The sequence below is a fragment of the Alligator sinensis genome, unplaced genomic scaffold (assembly GCF_000455745.1).
Source record: "Alligator sinensis unplaced genomic scaffold, ASM45574v1 scaffold1354_1, whole genome shotgun sequence".
Taxonomy (NCBI): Eukaryota; Metazoa; Chordata; order Crocodylia; family Alligatoridae; genus Alligator; species Alligator sinensis.
In genome coordinates, this window is record NW_005842344.1 from 1,189,366 (window position 1) to 1,207,934 (window position 18,569).

Genomic DNA, 18,569 nt, shown 5'->3' on the forward strand with positions numbered 1-18,569 from the left:
GCTGCATCCCTGCCTAGCAGGTAAATAAATGTCTTTAAACTAAATTCAGTCTCTGAAAGCAACTGGCCTGGCAGGCCCTTACTAGTATATACACACAGCAGCCTGCATCAATATTTATCTCCTAGTTTAACGACAGGCTGGGGGCAAGCTGCAGTAAGAGGCAGCCTTTTTAAAAAAAACCCATCAAGCTGCACAGTGTAAGCTGTGCTGTTTCCTGGCACCACCTTCAGCAGTATTTAGTGCTTGAAGTCTGGTAGAGGGAGATGCAAAGAGTCTCCTCATTATCTTGGCCTCTCATTGTCATTAGAGATGGGCGCTCTGTTCCATGTCCCTGAGCTGGGGCTACTTGGACCCTTGCGGATGGGAGCCCTCATCCCAGAGTCCCCTTCCCTCCCTGTCTCCCTTGTAGAAAGTTGCCACTGCCAGGACATGCTCCTCCTGGTGGACACCTTGCCCTGCACTATTCAAGCCATCATTGCCTCTGCACAAGAGAGTGGAGAGGGAAGAATCCCCTGTGTGGACAGGGCCCACATGACTTCTGTGGGACCCTGTTAAATGTAAAATATTTGTTTAAGATGCAGAAGCCTGCCCAGTGCCTCCCCAGGGAGAGGACAAGTTCTTCTGGCAGTGCCTACTAATACGTAGCCTATCACGAGCAGCCTCCACATGTGGGGTTCAGTCTGGCCAACACGTGTGCCAGCCTGAGGCAGGAAGGGAAGTGCTATTTCCTGTTTGCCATGAGAAGAACAAGCATAGAGAGGCTGAAACTCCCCATCAGCCTGTTGTAGCTTTGGGATTAGCACTAGGGTCTCTTGCCTACCAGTTCTTGGTTCCAACCACCAGCCAGTGCTGCCTCCTGCATTTGAGGAGCTGTCCTGGAGGTCGCTGTCCCTGGGCCAGGCACCTGCCAGGTACCTGCCTAGGCCAGGGGAGACCCTTGAGTGACCTCTCCCATGTCAAGCACTTCCAGACCAGTCAGTGCTGCCCAGCTGCTGCCCTGTCCCAAGGCAAAGCTTCCTTTTCTCCTGGGGACAGGCTGGCAGCCTCTGCAGCCCGTGCAAGCCAGCTTCTGTCTGGAGCTAAACAACAAACTGTTTGGTTCAAGAATTGAGGGCAGGAGCCTGCAGTTAGTGTTGCGGCTGCCCATTCCCCATCAGTGCAAGGTGGAGCAGGAAGCCTCTAGAGCCCTTGAGGTACTGCCTGGAGTTACTGCAGCAGTGCAGTCTGTATGTGCCCCAGTGCAGTCCCAGCTGTCCTGTGCGGCCACTCTCTCCCTTCACGGCGCTGCTTGTTCCTCTGGCTGTCATCAGCACTAGGTCCCTTAAAGGAAAATTAAGCTTTTGGCCTCCCTCCGCTTTCCAGAGACCTGGTTCTGGTGTGCAAGCCATCCAGGGCAGGTCAGCCGTCTTTTAGGGATGGGCTGCTGTATGTGACCTGACTGCTGCCACAGGCTGCTGCAGCCCCATGTCAGCCACGTGCCACTGACTCCTGTCCCCAGTGGCACTGGGGAACAGGAACTTGGCAGCAACAATGAGCAGCACATGCGGTAGAGGGCAAGGGAAGTGGCAAAAATGGGCACTGTGGGGTGGGAGGAGGGGATCATGACACTGTGTGGGACAAAGGGGAGATGTGTTCGACTGAGTTGCCCCCCTGGTGCCGCAGGCTGCATCCAGTAGTATATCCAAGGGGGGAGACCAGGACAAGAGCCCCACGCAATTGGCCAGGGAAGTGGGGAAACAAAAATGCATCAGCTGGCTGCCAGCCCAGCAGCTGACACTGTCCCTTGTGCCACTGCCGCCCAGAGCGCTCAGGTCTCCAGTTATGCTGCAGGCCCTATCCAGGCACTTTGCAGGCTGGATCTGGCCCCCGGGCCATACATTGCCAATCCTTGATCTCAGAACATTTCCTCTGGGAGCCTTGAGTGGTGCCTTCCTATTCTAGGCTGTTTGTAGACTTCTACCCAGTTCTGACTCTGGAGCTCATCAGAGTCCCTGCAAGGGGTCTGAGGTCAAAGCACTGCAATCCAAGGGCTCCTACTTCGGGAGGATCAACTTCAGAATGCTTGTTTTAGGGAGATAGAGTCGTCTTTTCTCCCAGGGTGGTGGCAGGGACAGCTCTGCTGTCGGGTTTACCTTGGGCTTTGGGTTGTTTCCAGTTTGGAAACATTTGTCTTACTTTCCTAGAGATGGTCTTCGCCTATCCCCTCTCTGATGGTCACTCATTGCAAAGGGGAGAGAAACACCAGTGGGCTTGAGAGATACAGGAGCTTCTGTTTATAACAAGTTACTTTACTAACTAGACTTGATAGCTCTCTCTAGTTACCAGTGATTGTTGCTTGTAATCCCTCCAATGAAATTTGTATTTATATTTGTAACTGTACATGGATATTATCTGGAGTAATCATTACCGTGGTATTTATTTTGAAGCAATAGTTCTTCGTCCTTTGTTGTCCAAATGTTTTGGTCCTGGCCCCTCTTCTGCATTATCGTCAGTAGATGACAGACTCAGCTAACTTAAAGGGTGAAGTTGAAAGCCGCAGTGCTTGCTTTGCGGCCATTGGCTGGTTCATACATGATACCCTGGATCTCATGATTGTGCAGAAGTCATCTGTTCAGACGCACATCTCTGTTGATTTAAACCTTCTGCTCAGTTCTGGTTTGTCCCATTTGCTGCTTTTGACCATGGGACAAAAGCCCTGGCTCTCAGCCTAACTCTGCCATGTCTCTTCTGCATTCAGCGGCTGGCATATTCTCAGCGCTTGCAGTATTGCACCCATAGGAGACAGGCACTGGTTTTTCACTGGGAAAATTTTTAATAACAAAGGAAAACAAAATCCACCAGCATTGTTACATTGTTTTGTTCACACAAATCTTAGTGAGTCTGAATCCAGAAAAACATTTGTTTTAGGTACTGATGAATATTTTATTAAAAACTGATTTCTAAAACAATTCTGCCTTCTTCTCCTCCTTACTAACATCTGCCTCCATACTACAGGGCAAGCATGTTGCAGAGCTGCAGCTTCTTAACTACCAGCTATTGCACAGCACTGAAAGGACAGAAGTGATGCATGTACCTGCAGAACCAAAGCACTCAGCAGTTCTAAGGAGTTCTGACTTACGATGAGGTAGAAATGGGCAGTTTGCTGGGAGGTTCCTTTTGTTTTGCTTTGAGGGGTGTGCTGACTGTAACATGTCTGCTTTTGCAGTACATTCCCTGAATCCAGCTGCAGGTATGGTCAGCGGTTTGTGGGGAGCAGAGTTGGGGGTGGGGAAGCTCTTGGTTCTCTGTGGAGCTTGTAAAAGGAGCATGGAATTCCAGTGTGGGAGTTTCCAGTATTTTATTAATACCCTGCCTTCAAGAGACATGGAAATCCTTTTTCCTGGACTAAAGCCAGGCTGTCTTCATAACCAGTAGAGAGAGGCAGTACTATTCAGAGGACTCACAAGTGTCAAAAGCCAGAGCAGCCTGTACAAGTGGTGAATGTTCTTCCCAACAAGGGGCTGATGACTGTTAATCACCGGCATGCTCTGTTAATCACCAGTCAAGAAAGACCTTGCTTGTTAGAGAAGGTGACATGTCACCTCCTTCTAGCAGAGCACTTAGCATGAGCAAGCACTTTCAAAGAGAGCTCTCAGTGCTTTGCAAATGTTCTCGAATTTCACTTTGTGAGTATCCATCCTCCCCAGTGCAGAGGGGCAGAGATGGACTTCCTTGTTTCAGGGTGGCAAGCTAGTGAGTAGCAGAGGCAGGAGTAGGATGCAGGAGGATATCGTCTCACTTCATAGCAGTCACTGAGGCCAGATGCATTCTCTGCACCCCTGGGATAAAATTACTTTCACTGGACCTGGAGTCCTGGCACATCCGTGAAGGGGGTTTGCAGGGAAGGAGCCTCTCAGTTTTGCCTGGTCATGTGCGGATGCAAGATGCATGCGAACAAACTACCTACCAGACCAGTGGCTCTGGTCAGTGTCAGGGTGGCAACCGGGTGGTTCAGCTGGTTTCCCTGGACAGCTTTTAATACTTAGCCAGCCTTTCCCACCCCCGACTCTTTTCCCTTTCCTCCCTGAGCCACTGCCATTATACATGCCGAAAGTGCAACATCCTCCATCGGGCCTTGAGGTAGAAGGAAGGTCCACCAGGGACCTTGATTAGTAGGATGTCTTGAGTGTTCAAGTAACCCTGAGACTGTCTAGGGCAGAGGGGAGTGGAAGCTCCTAGCTCCTGTCAGGGCCACCCAAGGTTGAGGGGATGAACTAGGGGAGAAGCATCTAATGGCCTCAGTCTGGAGCGGCAGCCAACAGCCTGTCCTCGTTAACAAAAGAAATCAGCATGGTAGCCATGCCGGCAACAGCAGGATGGACAAGCATGGCACAAACCTCTTCACTCACTAAGGGATTCAGATGGCAGCTGGGAACCAGGGTGTGGAGTGCCTGAGGGATGCAGTGATAGCAGTGAGAGTGGCTGAAGGAGAAGCCATGTTTTGTTCCTGTCTGCATACAGCTGACTCCACCTTGTTTGTGCTTTGAGCCCTGCAGGAGTGCCTAAGGCCCAGAGAAACCCCCCTCCCTCTCCTCCCTGCCCTGGACTAGCTGCCAGCCTGGCCCCAACCTGGGAACTGTATAGTGTGAGGCCAGCCAGCACCTGGGAGGGAGAGGAGCAGGGGCCGGGGCCTCACACCACAGACTGCGAGTGGGAGCTCTGCTGAGGGAGCGTCTCCTTGGAGGTTTTTAGAGAGGTGATGGTTTGCTTGCTGCAGCCGAAGAGTCTGCTCTTCACCTTGTCCCTGAACTCCTCAGAGACGTAGTAGTAGATAAAGGGGTCAATGCAGCTGTTGCAGGCACTGAGGGCCAAGCTCAGCATGTAGCTGATGTACAGGTGCCCGTGGAGCACGGAGCAGCTCTGGGAATAGTGGATGAGGAGGAGGATGTTGCTGGGGGTGTAGAACACCACGAGAGTGAGCAGCACGAGGGCGGTGAGCTTCATGGCATGCAGGTACCGCTCTCCACTGCCCAGCAGGGCCCACAACACAGAGCCATAGCTGAACAGCATGACTGCCAGCGGGACCAGGAAACCACATGCAATCAAGCAGACAAAGTAGTAGAAATAGTACTCGGTCTCCTCATGCCTGGGGAGGGCATCGTGGCACAGGATGATGTTTGTCCTATACAAGGGATACGACTGCTTCAGGAGGGTCAAGGGCAGGGTGAAGATGGCAGCGCAAACCCAGACAGCAGCACAGGTGCACGCAGCGAAGCCTGGGCTGCGGAAGGAGCGGGAGAAGAAGGGATGCACCACACCCAGGTAACGGTCCACACTGACACACGTGAGCAGCAGCACAGAGCAGTACATGTTCCCATAGAAGAAGGCTGTGGTGAGCCGGCACAGGCCTTCACCAAAGGGCCAGTGGCTCCCCAGGAAGTAATAAGAGATCTTAAAGGGCAGCACCAGCACCAGCAGCAGGTCAGCTGCTGCCAGGTTCATCAGGAAGATGGTGGAAGTCAGCTTCTCGATCCTTGTGGCCAGGACCCAGAGGGCCAGCCCGTTGGCCGGCAGCCCCACCAGGAAGACGACAGTGTAGAGAGAGGGGAGGAGCCACACTGTGACCGGGCTGCTCAGCTGGGAGCGGGCAGCCTCATGGATGTCCAGGTAGGTGGTGTTGTCACTAGTCACCTTCTCTCCTGGGATGGCTCGGGGACACAGAGTGTTTTGAGACATCGTCCTCTGCTCGTCGGTGCTGTTCTGAGAGTAATCTGGCAACACAAGCAGAGGCTGTTACTGAGAATTTGTGCTGGGCTCAGAACAACTGGCTCTATGCAAATGCATCTGGGGACAGGGTCCCTGCCCCAAAGGGTGTGCGTTCAGACAAGACACCATGCCCACCCAGGGTGCAGGAGCCAGAGGGTGGCAGGGCTATTCCCCAGAGCAAATCCTGCAGAGGCGTGGTCTGGTCCCAGCTAGAGTCACTTAACACAAACTCCAGCTCAAAGGCCTCCCTGCATCAGGGCTGGGCCTGAGAGGCAGTTTACTGTTTTCTAAGATACTTTACCCCAAAAACCTGCTGTCAGCATGGAGGGGAGCCCAGGGTACAGTGGTGTTCAGGGTAGCATGGTCCTTTGCTGCCCTGTGACCTGCCATGAGCAGGAAATATCCCTGATGCACAATTTAAATGAAGAGGAGAAGCAAGGGAAACCACAGACACTCGGGCTGCTTAGTGCTGAAAAAAATCTGTGCTTCGTCCCCAGGCAGCGCCCGTACTTTCTGTCTGGGCCCCAGTTATTCATGATCAACTGTTGTCATGAGCCCGTAGAACCGCATGCAACGCCTTGGAGTGATGCGCTGTTTCTCACAGCTCGCGGTATGTCTGCTGCTGGCTGCTAGGGACTGAGCACCCCAGGGCACAGGGCAGCACAAAGGGAGCAGGCCAACAAGGCCTCACTAGGGAAAGCCAGTTCCAGGCCTGGGCTGTGTTGCTGGCTCCTTTGGCAAAGGTAGGGGGTGTATCTGACCATGGTGATCTGGTCTGTGCTCAGGATCCCTCCCTCCCCTTCTCCTGTTGTGGAGTCAGAGCAGCTTCCTCTGCATCTGGGAGCTTCTGGGGCTGAGGCTGACATGAAGCTGCCAGCTCTGGCAATCTCCAGAGGGCTTGGCTCTGGCTAGTGCTGCTCTGGCCTCTGGCAAATCGCTGCCTGACTTGGGGAACCCTCTCAAGGGCCAACCTTCCTACTCACCCACCTAGGCAGAGCAGCCCATCAGGGATGCTGCAGGAGGAAAGTCTCGTTGCCCGGCACACGCAGCCTGATGCAGCTCTCATGGGAGAGGGGTATGGGGATGAAGGGGCAGAAGGAGCCCAGCTGCTCAGGCTTGGCTTAGTCCCCTCCTCCCTGTCGCTCCCCTCTGTGCAGTGGAATGGCCCCTGGGCCCCTTTTGCACCCCTTGCTGCAGCACTTGGCCTGCAGCTGTCTGAAGAGCAGTGCAGGGCAGAGTGAGCACAGCAGAGGGGATCAGGATGGACTGGGAAGGTAGGAGTGCAGAACTGATTGGCATTTGCCCTTTGGCACCGCTGTGCTTTGCTTCTGCATCAGGGCTTTCTTGGAGTTTTGTTGGGAGTCTTCGTACGGGAGCATAATGTCCAGCCCTCAAATGAGTAGGAGGATGTCACCCGAGGCCGTTTGTTCACTCACCATCGTAGTCCGGACCCGCCGAGCAGAGTGCCCAGAGGCTGCACCACAGCAGCAGCTGATGTGACATCCTTCTGTGCCTGCACATCCCCACGCTGCGAAGGGGGCCGCGATGTGCTGCTGTGCTGCATGGGAAGTGCAGTATTAATAGCCTTGCTTACACACTTCCTGCCACCCAGCCCTTAACTTGTGGAAACACCAGACCTTTCCTGTTGAGGAGAAAGCGGGGGATATTTAGAGCTGTGGGCAGGCGGAAGCACCAGACCTTTGCTGCAGAGGAGAAAGCAGGGGTGTTTAGGGCTGTGGGCGTGTTCCTTCTCAGCCAGGCCAGGTCTGCCCCTGCTCAGCTGTGGGTCCCTGAAGGCATAGGGCCCTTCCTGGAAGGTGATAAACACCAGGATAAGACAGCACGAGGCTTAGCTCGGCTGCCAAAAATATAACGAGCTGGGAGTTTCAAGGCCCTTGCGGATCAGACTGGGAGGAGGATGGTTTAAGTGACATCTTCCAGGCAGATAGGGGCATTTGAAGGGGAGTTCACCAATAAGGGGCAGTTTCTTGGTACCCGTACCGAAGGAGTGAAGTAGGGTGCACCTGCACGGTATCTGTGGTGACTGGGGACGGGGGTCGTACGGAGTCGTCAGAATCCGGAGAGTTTCTGCAGCTAGTCAGTGTGTAACGAAGGTCTAAAAGATGGAGCTGGCACCCAGTACTTCCACTCACCGTGTTGTTTCTTGAAGCTCAGTAACTAGAGCCTTCAGTCACTGTTGCTGCCTGATCAGACCGGCTGGCAGAGGGGGAGAACAGCTCCATCTTTTAGACCTTCGTTACACACTGACTAGCTGCAGAAACTCTCCGGATTCTGACGACTCCGTACGACCCCCGTCCCCAGTCACCACAGATACCGTGCAGGTGCACCCTACTTCACTCCTTCGGTACGGGTACCAAGAAACTGCCCCTTATTGGTGAACTCCCCTTCAAATGCCCCTATCTGCCTGGAAGATGTCACTTAAACCATCCTCCTCCCAGTCTGATCCGCAAGGGCCTTGAAACTCCCAGCTCGTTATATTTTTGGCAGCCGAGCTAAGCCTCGTGCTGTCTTATCCTGGTGTTTATCACCTTCCAGGAAGGGAGAGGGAAGGGGAACCTGGTTAGAAGCTGAGACCTCCCCACTAAGGAGAAGTGGGGACAGGGTGAAAGCTGAGGCCTTAGCAGGACAGTGTCAGGGCACAGGGCCTCTGTGTGTCCTTGGTTTACATCCACCTGGTTCTGGCGTCCCCACAGCCTCTGGCAGCCGCCTGGCAGTGCCTCCTCTGACTATTCCCTGAGAGGCTGGGGGACGATCCAAGCAGCTGTGTACCAGCCCTGGGACCCCTCCTCCCTGGGTTCAGTGAGCTCCCTGTGCCCTGGGGGCTGAGGTGGCACGGGTGCCACGGCACAGCCCAGAGGTTGCAAGTTCGAGGCCATAGCAGAAGTGCTCACGGGGTGACCGGTCACATTCTGTGAACGAAGCTGTGAATTATGCTAAATACCTTGTCACAAGGACACAAAAAGGAAAGGAGGTGGGCCCTGGGTGTGGCACAGACATGTGGGAGGGAGGCTTGGTCGTGGAAGAGCCTGGCAGGTGGTTTTGATTTGAAGTGCACCAGCCCTGGCCTGAAGGACAGGGGAATGGAAGCAGACAGGCGGCGTGATCTGGGGGCTTGGCGAAGGTCTCGTGTGAGCGGGGCCCCGGCAGGCAGGATGCAGCGTTGCAGAGGGACGCACAGGACACATCTGCAGCCAAGCAGATAAGGCTGAGTTCAGAGACGCGCCATGCAAGGAGCTCTCTGGCCCCACGGCTTCCGGAGCCGCAGAGAGGCTCCTTCCCGCTGACGAGGGGCCCTTGGCTGTGGTGTGTGGGGGCTCCTTGATCATGTCACCCCACATACAATGGTATGAGGCCCCCCGGGTCATGAGACTGTGTCACCATCCTTCAGGAATTCCCCGAGCCTTTGTCTCCTCTCCTGTTGGGATCTTGGGCTCTTTAACGCCCCAGCAGTCTCTGCCAAGTCCCAGGGGTCTCCCCAGCACCATCCTGCACTCCTTGGATATGTGCAGAATGGGTGCAGCATGCTGCAGAGCAACAGAAAAGGCTCTGAATTGCTTTTCCCCTTGCGGGAGACAGGCAAGCCAGGGAGATGAGGGGCTGCGGGGACAGCCTGGGGAAAGGGGATGCTGCCTTAGAGGCAGTGAGGGAGGGTGCTAGGTGTTTGCACACCTGGGCCTGCCTTCCATGGAGGGAGTAAGCACAGGAGCTGCCGTGTGGCCAGCAGGAACTGTGAATTTGGTTTGGCAGCTGGTTGGGAACTCATTTCTTTCTGCTTTGCTTATGAATGGCCTCTTCTGTGAAGGCTGCAAGTCTGAGCCTGGCAGCTGTTTGATGAGATTCCTTTATTCCAAGGAGAAAATGATCCTATTTCCTTTGCTGTTGCCATATTCCCACATCCTTGTGCCGAGCGCGTCCAGAGGTGGAGCTCCAGTGGGCAGGGACGATGCCGTATTGGATGTTTTGCTTTTGCGATTCTTTCGGGGTTTATGAACCATTACAGAATGACTCATGTGGCCGCATATTTTCCATGCCTCAACCAGGATCCTTTCTGTGCTCTGCATGCAAAGCATTAGACATAATCAGGTTCAGATAGTGTGCAAATCACAACCCGGGTGCCTATGGCCAGGTCTCTGGGGTGGAGTAGGGAGAGGTCAGTCATTGCCGCATCCTTTCTTTTTCAGATGCTGTGTGATCTTTACTGACTGCTTTAGATGCAGAACAGCTTGTCTGAAAAGCCTGGTGCCAGAGGTTTCCAGAGATGCTAATGAGCAGTGACAATCCTGTGATCCCTGCCTGTGGGATGACAGGAATGATTTGAAAGCTGTTCCTTGCTCAGCTGATCTTCTCCAGGTACAAAGATGGCTCTTCCCCACAGGTCTCAGCCCTCGGGGTGCAGGGGAAAGCAGACAACGGGTTTTAAAGGCATTGAAGAAGAATGTAAACCCTGGACTTTGAGGGCCTGGAAGACCTAATGCTGGAAAGAGAAGGCAGAAAGTTGTGCCTTAGACCAACAGGCCCAACTTCAGGGGCTCGGGCGCTTTTGGCTGCAGGTTGTGAGGTGTTAAGGTAGTGCCACTGATCCGAGAGCCTCCAATCCTGCCCTGGCCCCTGCCCGCACACGCAGCGCAGACAGGAGAGGCAGTCGAACAGCTTTGTGGCCAATGCCATGGAGTGTGTCTGCCACTGTCAGCAGAACCTCACATTTTCCATGAGTGTAGCCCTGGCCTGGGCACCCCCACCCGCCGAACACGCAGTCTTGTCCCACTCAGGACTGCAGGGCACAGGCAGCTGTGGCTAACCACTGTCGCGGATAGAAATGACGGCCCTTTACCAAGAGCCTCCCGCAAGTGCCTCAGCCCTGCCCCAGAAGAGGGATCGCAGCCTGGGTGCTTGCTGGCCCAACCCCCTGCCCTGGGGCCAAAGCTCAGCTGCAGTCGCTGGTCCCCTCCCTCTTCCTTCCACAGGAGGGGAGAGCCGCAAGCAGCAACCAGCGTCTTGGATTCAGCTTCCTCTCCAGCCTCAGTTAAACCTTCCTGCCTCCCCCATTCCCTCCACACGCACCCAGATTCCCATTTGCCCCCCACCAGCCTTTGAACACCTTTGTTGGCCTCCTCCACACCCCAGCTCCAGTCTTACTTCTGCAAGAAGCCCCTGGGACAGGACAGGCAGACAGCTGCCACCTCTTTGTGGGTGGCAGTGTTGCCCTTGAAGCATGTGCATGCACTCTTTGTAGTCTGGCCTCAGACCCCAGCCTTTGCGGGGGCTCTGGCTGGCAGCTGGGCCAGAGGTGGTGCACGGCAAAAGTGCTGAGGGATCAGAGCAGACCTTGATGGGAGCACCATCCTCGTGTTTGGGCCCCACCTGGCCCAGCCCCCTCAGTGCACTGGGCCATTTGCATCGCTGTAAAATGACTGTGGTGCATTGCATTTTTCCTCAGTGTTTAAGAACCAGAGAGCACAGAACAACACCCCTGGCTCCATTGCAGGCAGCCAGGCCAGGAGAGAGGGGGCTGCTGGATCGATAGTGGTTTATGCAGACTGTCCTTAGATGAGAGGGTGGAAAGCTGTTGCTATGGCAGTGGGACCATGAGGACTGCTGGTACTTGTTGTGAACAGAGGATGTGCCTAGCTGCTTTGGGCAGAGTATTCAGGCAGGGATGTGCTCGGAGCAGGAGGGAGAGGACGGTGGAAAATACAGGCCCAGGCTGTGACCTGCTTACAGGGAAGTGCAGCAACCAGCAGGGCCATTGCTGCTGGCTGGCCACAACGAGCATCCCATCTGCCCCCGCCCAGCCTTCTTGGCAGCCTTCTCCAGCTGCTGTCTCGGCCTCTCGACTGTCGGTGCTTTGGGCAGAGCCCATTGCCCGCTGCGTGCTTGGCAGCACTCGCTGGGCTGGGGCTCTGCTCTCTGCTGTAACTGGACGTTTAAAGACGTGTCAAACCTCCACTTGCTGCTCATTCATGTGCCCTGGCCCTTCCTGTAGTGCTTGTGCTGTGCAGTCATCTCTGCTGTTACGTAAAGGGCTGTTTACAGTCAGGAGGCAGCAGTCTTGCTGCTGCCATTGCAGGGATCAGGGGTCTAGCCTTGTTGCTGTTCCACTGCACCAGGGAGCTCCTCCTGGCCCCACCTGACTGCCATACTTCCTGGACACTGTAATTCTCTATTGCATCTTTTCCAGGGGTGGGTAGGTAGGAAGGGGAGCAGCTGGCCTCCCTAGTGCCGACCGGCTGTTGAGCTGTGGATGTTGGGATGCCTCCTCGTGAGGTCGCTGCATTCCAGAGTCATTGCTCCGTTTCTATTCCAGCACAATGTCCCCATGGTGCGAGGTCATTTCTGCACGGCTGGCCTGAGCTCCAGCTGCCGTGGGGGAGTACTGGTAGCTAGCTGTTCTTTGCTGGGCAGTGTCCTCCGGACAGAGGAGGCCTGTGGATGGGGCAGGCCTTCCCTGAGAGACAGGTCTGTTGGCAGCACTGACTCAGGAAAGGAGCTGCTGTGTTCATGTGGCTGGACTGGCAGCGTAGCATCTTACCCAGTGGGATGTGAAGCAGCTTCCCAGCTTCCTTAGGGGAACTCACTGAGACCTGTACCCACAGCATCTAACAGGAAGAAGTCACTTTGTTCGTGCATGCGGTTCTGGGTCCTTCCCACAGGTTCGTGTCAAATAAGAAGGAAGGTATGAAACCCAGACCACAGCTACTCCTGTTAGTGTTTCCTGTTAGTTTGATTTAGAAACTAATTCACTCCTTTTCTGCCCAGCTATCGTGCAAGATATTTTTAAACTGTTCTCCTTTGCCATGTCTAAAGCTACTCGCTGCTGAGTTTTCAGTCTGCGCTTGGCTGATGTCACAATCTGGCTGTCCCTTCAGAGGGCCTGTTCCCTCCTTTGTAGCCCCGAGGGCCATTCTCTTTGTAAGAGGTCCAAGATTTCTGAGAGGAGGCTTTTGTATAAAGCATATTGTGTCCTCAGAGGCACCAACACCAGCATTTTTGTCAAATTATTCCATGCCATTTATGCATCAGAGGGTTATTTATAGGAGAAATAGAACAACTGCTTGTTTCTTGTGAGCAAATCATTTGCTAAACCAAAAAAAAAAAGTCGCATTTTGTTATGGCAACTGAAGTGTTGAGAATGATGTAAAGGAAACTCCTATCAGATCTGGGTCACATCACTACAGCTTCACCTGCAAAAATATATGTTCATTCCTTTGTTGTGTAGGGCTCATAGGGAACACAGATACTCATGTCATCACACAGGTATTTCGAGAGGTTGGAGGTGGAAGGGTATTTTCATGATTGTAGTTGCACTGAAATAACGTATAGCAGATGTGCATATGATTTGGGAACTGGAGTCAGTTGCTTTATTGAATGACTTTTTAATTTAGTTTATCAGGAGCTAATTTGGTGTATGAGCTCTGGGAGTGTGGAAGGGGCAGAATGGGGCCTCGTGTGCTTGTGCCAGTGTTGCTGCAAACCAACAAAAGCAGTTTGTGCAGCGAGTTCTTAGTGGAACATTTTTTAAACCAGGTTCAGGTAAGCTGCTTTTCCATGGAGCTGCTTTAGCACCTCCTTGCCCACATGGGGCACCTTCACTCTCACCTGCCCAATTGCCTGGCTATGTATGCAGTTGAGCGCAACCAGCAAGCTGTGCTGCACTAGCCATGTGTGACAGTCTGTGTCCACTAAGTGCAAGGTAGTACACTACTTTCAGAGTAGTCTTTGCATTGTAAATTCACATCCAGTCTTGCTTTGCATTTGCTTCCCAGTATAGGCAAAGCCAAAGCAAGAGTTGGCTGCCTAGACTAGAATGCAGGCTGCCAGCAGGCATGCTCTGGGGAGCTTCTTGTGCAGAGCAGCTCAGGAGCAGTAGGATCAAAGCTCCACAATGTGGGACTAGGGAATGGGTTGGAGCTGACTGGACGGCTCTTGTGTTATGTGCTGTGCTTTGTTTCCCTTTATAGCTTGTGGATACTACACAATCCAGCTTCTAGCAGCGCAGCAGCCAAGTAACTTCTGGTTACAGCTTTCCAGACTACTAGGAGAAGGCCCAGAGGGTGGAACAGTAGCTGTACCCATTAAAGTGCCCAGACCAAGGCGGTTTCCAACAGGTTCTCTTGCCCCAACGGCAGGTGTTCAATAGGAGATGTGGCCAGCCAGGGAAAGAACCGTCCCATCATCAGGGTGGCTGCCAGCAGACCCGAGTTCAGTTCTGCTTTACAAGAGGTGCCTTGTGCGGCCAGCCTAAGGATGCTCCCTGGCTGTTGGGCAGTTGTGAGGATCAATGTTCTGCAGCTGTGCAAGCTCATGTACTGAGATAGGTATCCCCATAGAGTGCGCTGGCTAAGAAATCTTCTCATAGTGGTTCATTCGTGCAAAGTTCAGGATTTTTAAGCAGCCCAATGCTTCCTGCACATTAAACATTTTGGCCAAAGTATTTCAAACCAAAGCTATCTGTGTCTTATACCAGCCATAGAAAACAAATGCTACTCCAGGTGGGATGGCCTGAAGTCACAGCACTTCCCAAGCCTTTGGGGTAAGCTAACGATGCCGAAACACACAAGGCACTTGGGCTTAGACGCACAAAGAGATTTAGCTGCCCCATGGCCACAGTAAGCACATACCAGAACGCAGGCAGTCAAAACCCCTGCTCCATGCCTGCCTAAAGCTGTAGGCATCTATGCCTATGCCACGCTCCCAGATTTCCCTTTTACAGCAGAGATTTCGTGCAGAGCATCTGGAAAGGAGTGTCTGAACCCCTGTGCCACAGGCCTGTGCGCCAGATCGGGCCCTAGAGAAAGAGCCATGCCTACTTAACTTATTCCAAGCCAAGTGAAAGTTTCAACTGGAGGGACCTCTGTGAAGCCTCGATTGCTGGGCTAAGCCAAAGGACATTCCTTGTGAGGTTTTGTTCATGCTAATCCGAAGGTGCTGGAGGTGGCGTACACGTGTTCAGCTCCTTTCAGGCAGAGGGCAGAGCTGAACCTGGTGCCTCTCGCATCTTGGGCGAGTACTACAGCCACTGACCTGCTGGTTACAAGGGAGGCAGGTGTCAGCAGCACCTCCCCAATGTCATGGAAGAGGGAGAGGGTGAAATGTTTCGTGGTTTGCAGGTGCTGTAGAGGTAGCCAGGGCTCTGCAGTGCTTGCATTTATAGCTCAGATAAGAAAGCGGGGCGCATGGCTGAGGCACTATCAAGGGAGTAGAGACTCTTGCCTCAGTGCTCAGAGCGAGTCAGTGGGTGACTACCAGGGTCATCAGTCTACTTGCTGGCATGGCCAGTCCTGCACCCACCTCCATAGCCTGTTCTACAGCGTGGGATTAGGCATCGGTCACTCTGGTCCACTCCCTGGCTCTAATGTCACTTATGAGGAAAGGACTCTGTGAGAGCTGCTGATTTATAAGCTCCATACTTTATTTTACTTGAATGTGCAAATAAATATATAAAAAAAACCTACATTCAGAGAGCTGGCAAAGCAATTACAAGCCCCAAAGCAAAGATCCTTCAAAAAGAAAGTCAAAGGAAGAACAAACTCTCTTTAATCAGCTTCATGCTAGCAGATACACAGCATTCAAGGCTGAAATCTCAGTCATTAGCAAGCCACTCTCAAACACGTCTGCACTGCCTGCGTGTTTTATTCACATCATTTGTTACTATCATGTTTGAGACAAGAGTGCTGTAAATTACAGAGTCTCACGTAATCCATTCAGGTTATAAATTAAAGTTTACAAAATAAGATTGCTTAAAAATGTCTGAAGTACACTTAAAAATGTTGGGGAGACCAAGCAGGGGGATGCATGAATGCATCGTGCACCCAGGGAGGCATGGAATCAAATGCGTTTTAAGCCACAAGTTGCAACCTACCGTCTAGTAAACATCTGTATCATAAACAATAACAAAGTTTGGCACAGTTGGTCATCTCTGCTGGGAGCCGGCAGAGAGTCGGACAGGACTGAGGTGCATTTGGAGAGCTGTCTGGAAGCAATAGGGGATCCTGTGCACTGGATCAGTCAGACCTACCCCAGGCTCTCAGAGGTTCATGTTCATTATCTTATGCTCCTTACCCAAAACAAGCCAAGAGCTTGCGGGGGACGACGACAAAACAGAAAAACAAAAAACCACCTTTGGCTCGTTTCAGCAACTGAAGTTAACTGAAACCCTGGGCAGCGAGCGCTTGGCTTCCTGGTGCAAAGCCCTCTGCTGCCAATCGCTGTGCTTGTGGCCAACAGTGCCTGAAGCCTTGCTGTCCCCCGCACAGCTTATCTTGCAAGAAAGACGTGCAGCTGGTACAGTTATAGGTCACAAGTATCCAAAAGGTTTGTCATGTTTTCCACTGTCAATGAGACAACTGCAGGACCAAATGCTGGACAGCGAGAAAAACAGTGAGACTCCCACTGGCTCTGAACCATAGGGAAAAAACCAAACAAGCCACAAAGAAACAAACACGTGAGCAGTTCCAATTCCTCCAAAAGCTGAGAAACTCGGAGTCGGGGCTGAACAGGGTGCAATCTGCCTCGTGGACACAACCTTACACAGACTGATGTGCGACGGAGAAACCTCAAGCTCAGTGCAAACATTGTGCTCCAAGAGCTCCATCTGCTGACTACTTCAGGTGTGACCAGCGCAGCAGTGAGGAGGAGTTCTGGATGCGCATGGGAAAGCTAGGAGCCTGCAGGACGCGGTTCTGGTGGCTGCCACTCCGCACGCAAAATGCACGACCCCTCACCATGGACGTTACTCCCACTCCACACAACTCCTGAGTTCAGAAGGCAGAATCCAGTGGTGTGACAAGTTTGCAGAGCACGGGCACAAGGTCCAATACAGCACTCTGCAGAGGATGTGCCCAGGGCACCCTGCTCTGGCTCCCTGCTTAACCTTGCAGCCCGTGGAGACGTTTCCCACTTGTTCACACTGTAGAATTTTAGCAACGTAATTGTTTTGGAGTTGAAAGTTAGCTTCTCCTCTTGTTACCTCGGGGTTTGGCACTTCCCTGCCAGAAGTCGATACAAACGCTGCGTTCAGAGCTTGCATTAGTACAAACAGATAATGTGAGGAGTGCCTGCAGTCCCTGGTGAGGCTGGCCATCTGTGCTCTGGACCCTCTGGCATTGAGGGGTTACAATGAAAAGTTCTGCAGGCTCAGGCCTGCAATGAAATCCAGAGAGACATGGAACAAACCTTTCAAAGAGGAAGCAGCTGCCAGCATCTGCTCCAGCGTCACTCCTGCTCTGGTCTGGCTGGAGCATTACAGCTCTCTGCTCCTCTGCCAGTAGCCAGCCCCGCTTGTTCCATCCCTCTAGTGCGGTTGCCACCGGTCTCCTCTAGTCTGTCCACCTGTTCCAAAAGCCATCTCGCTCAGCCTCTCCAGCAGTGGCTGATCCACAGCAGACCTGAAGCTGGGAATCTGCTCTATGGCATGTCAGTGCCAAGAGCTCTCTTCCTGTCATGGTTTCAGCTCTCTTCATGACCTGGCCCAGAGGATTATGCTGCAAGGAGACAATTCTATGCCGTATGGAAATACATCATAACCCAAAGTAAAATGCTGTTTGGATAAATATCGTTAATACATACACTGCATTCCCACCACTATTCTCAGACTTAGTGTTTCACCAGCAAAGCTCCTGCTTGGCATGGTCTTGTGGACAAGTCCTTTGTCATGGTGAAGCTGGCCGGCGACTGTACTGCACCCTGTATCTGTTCACTGGGACCCCGTGGACACTGATCGTCTCACAAGTTGTTTTGCACGGCACCATGTCCTCGTCCTCATCACCCATGAGCCAGTCTTGAACTAGGTCTGCTGCCTCCACAGTGACATTCTCTTCTAGCCACCTGCTGTGCCACTCGTCAAACTGCTGGTGGTGCTTGAGCAGAACCACTGGCTGTGCCTGAGGCAAGGACAGGAGAGATCAGGGAGAGGGTCTTGGGAGAGGAGGCTGGCCTCTCCACTCCCCGACTTTTGAGCCATACATAACCCCAGCCAACAGCACAGATCCCACCTACCTGCTTTCTGCATGGATCATCCTCCTGTGTGGTTTGCATGGTAAATCTGTGGCCAGTAAACTGAGGCACATGGCCTCTACCAGCCTCCTTTGGTGTTTCAGCCCAAAGAGGGCAGTACCTCAAGGGTGTAGCCTGGAGGGATTCAGGCACAAAGACATTTGCCACTTGTGGCTCAAATTCCCCATCACTGCCAGCACCCAAGCTACCACAATAGTAGGGGACTCACCTGTTTGGCCCGGCAGAGTGCACCCCGCCTGTACATGTAGTCCTCAGAGTTCACGATAAACATCATCTTGTGACTGTTGAGCTTGAACCTGCAGTCCACATTGCACGCACTCTCCACCCCAATCAGCCTTTTCCAGGAGCTTTTGGCCTCGCTCCGCAGAGCTCTCACTTGCTTGCACTGCCACTTGCGGAATTTTTTAAGGTTCCTAGAAAAGAGCATTGTGACAGGGCGAGACACACCAGGTTACTCAGCTCCACCCCTTGAGCAGAGCTGGAAGCACAGAGGGAGCATTAAACTTGCACCTGGCTCTTTCCAGGATTGCGGTTTCCAGACCCACTGCCCTCCCCTCCCCTTCCCCAGCTGGCAAGGCATGAAGTGGTCAGGACTTACAGTCTCCAGCAAGTGAATGAACTTAAATGCTGCCCAAGGGGAGATGGACCATTCCCTCTCACGAGCCCTTGTGCAGCTTGCCATGCTGTGGCTGCTGTCCTGCGCCCCAGAGGTGGCTACATTTCCCTGGAGTTGCCTACACTGTGCATCATACAGAATCACCCCCAACATGTAGGACAGCAACAGGACTGCT

General features: G+C 53.1%; 3 protein-coding genes across 7 annotated transcripts in view; 1 reads left to right on the plus strand and 2 right to left on the minus strand.

The window, feature by feature from the left end:
- CPAMD8 (C3 and PZP like, alpha-2-macroglobulin domain containing 8) overlaps window positions 1-4,596 on the plus strand; it is a 65,463-nt gene extending 60,867 nt beyond the window's left edge. Inside the window, exon 44 of the mRNA XM_025210315.1 lies at window positions 2,995-4,596. Coding sequence (XP_025066100.1) covers window positions 2,995-3,064 — 70 coding nt within the window. The 3' untranslated portion in view covers window positions 3,065-4,596. The remainder of the gene's footprint in view (window positions 1-2,994) is intronic.
- Window positions 4,597-4,633: 37 nt separating this feature from the next.
- On the minus strand, window positions 4,634-7,400 carry F2RL3 (F2R like thrombin or trypsin receptor 3). Its single transcript, XM_006028891.2, has 2 exons — window positions 7,182-7,400; window positions 4,634-5,750 (listed from the first exon to the last, which is right to left on the minus strand). Exons 1-2 carry the CDS (start codon window positions 7,264-7,266, stop codon window positions 4,672-4,674), a joined length of 1,164 nt encoding a protein of 387 aa, XP_006028953.1. The 5' UTR covers window positions 7,267-7,400; the 3' UTR covers window positions 4,634-4,671.
- A 7,754-nt stretch (window positions 7,401-15,154) lies between these two features.
- Window positions 15,155-18,569, minus strand: part of SIN3B (SIN3 transcription regulator family member B) — an 18,580-nt gene continuing 15,165 nt past the window's right edge. For 2 of the 5 annotated variants that reach the window (XM_025210317.1, XM_025210316.1), the window contains 3 exons: window positions 17,987-18,191; window positions 17,761-17,892; window positions 15,155-17,645 (listed from right to left, as the gene is read on the minus strand). In XM_025210317.1, the coding sequence (XP_025066102.1) occupies window positions 17,415-17,645; window positions 17,761-17,892; window positions 17,987-18,191 (568 nt within the window). In that variant the 3' untranslated portion in view covers window positions 15,155-17,414. The remainder of the gene's footprint in view (window positions 17,646-17,760; window positions 17,893-17,986; window positions 18,192-18,569) is intronic. The other 3 variants (XR_003095303.1, XR_003095302.1, XM_025210318.1) reach the window with 3 other exon arrangements.

Excerpts from the sequence above, each read along its gene's own strand:
- F2RL3 (XM_006028891.2), bottom strand. The coding sequence starts at position 7,266 with ATGTGCAGGCACAGAAGGATGTCACATCAGCTGCTGCTGTGGTGCAGC. Across the intron at positions 5,751-7,181 it reads GGCGGGTCCGGACTACGATG|ATTACTCTCAGAACAGCACC; the intron begins GTGAGTGAACAA and ends TTGTGTTGCCAG.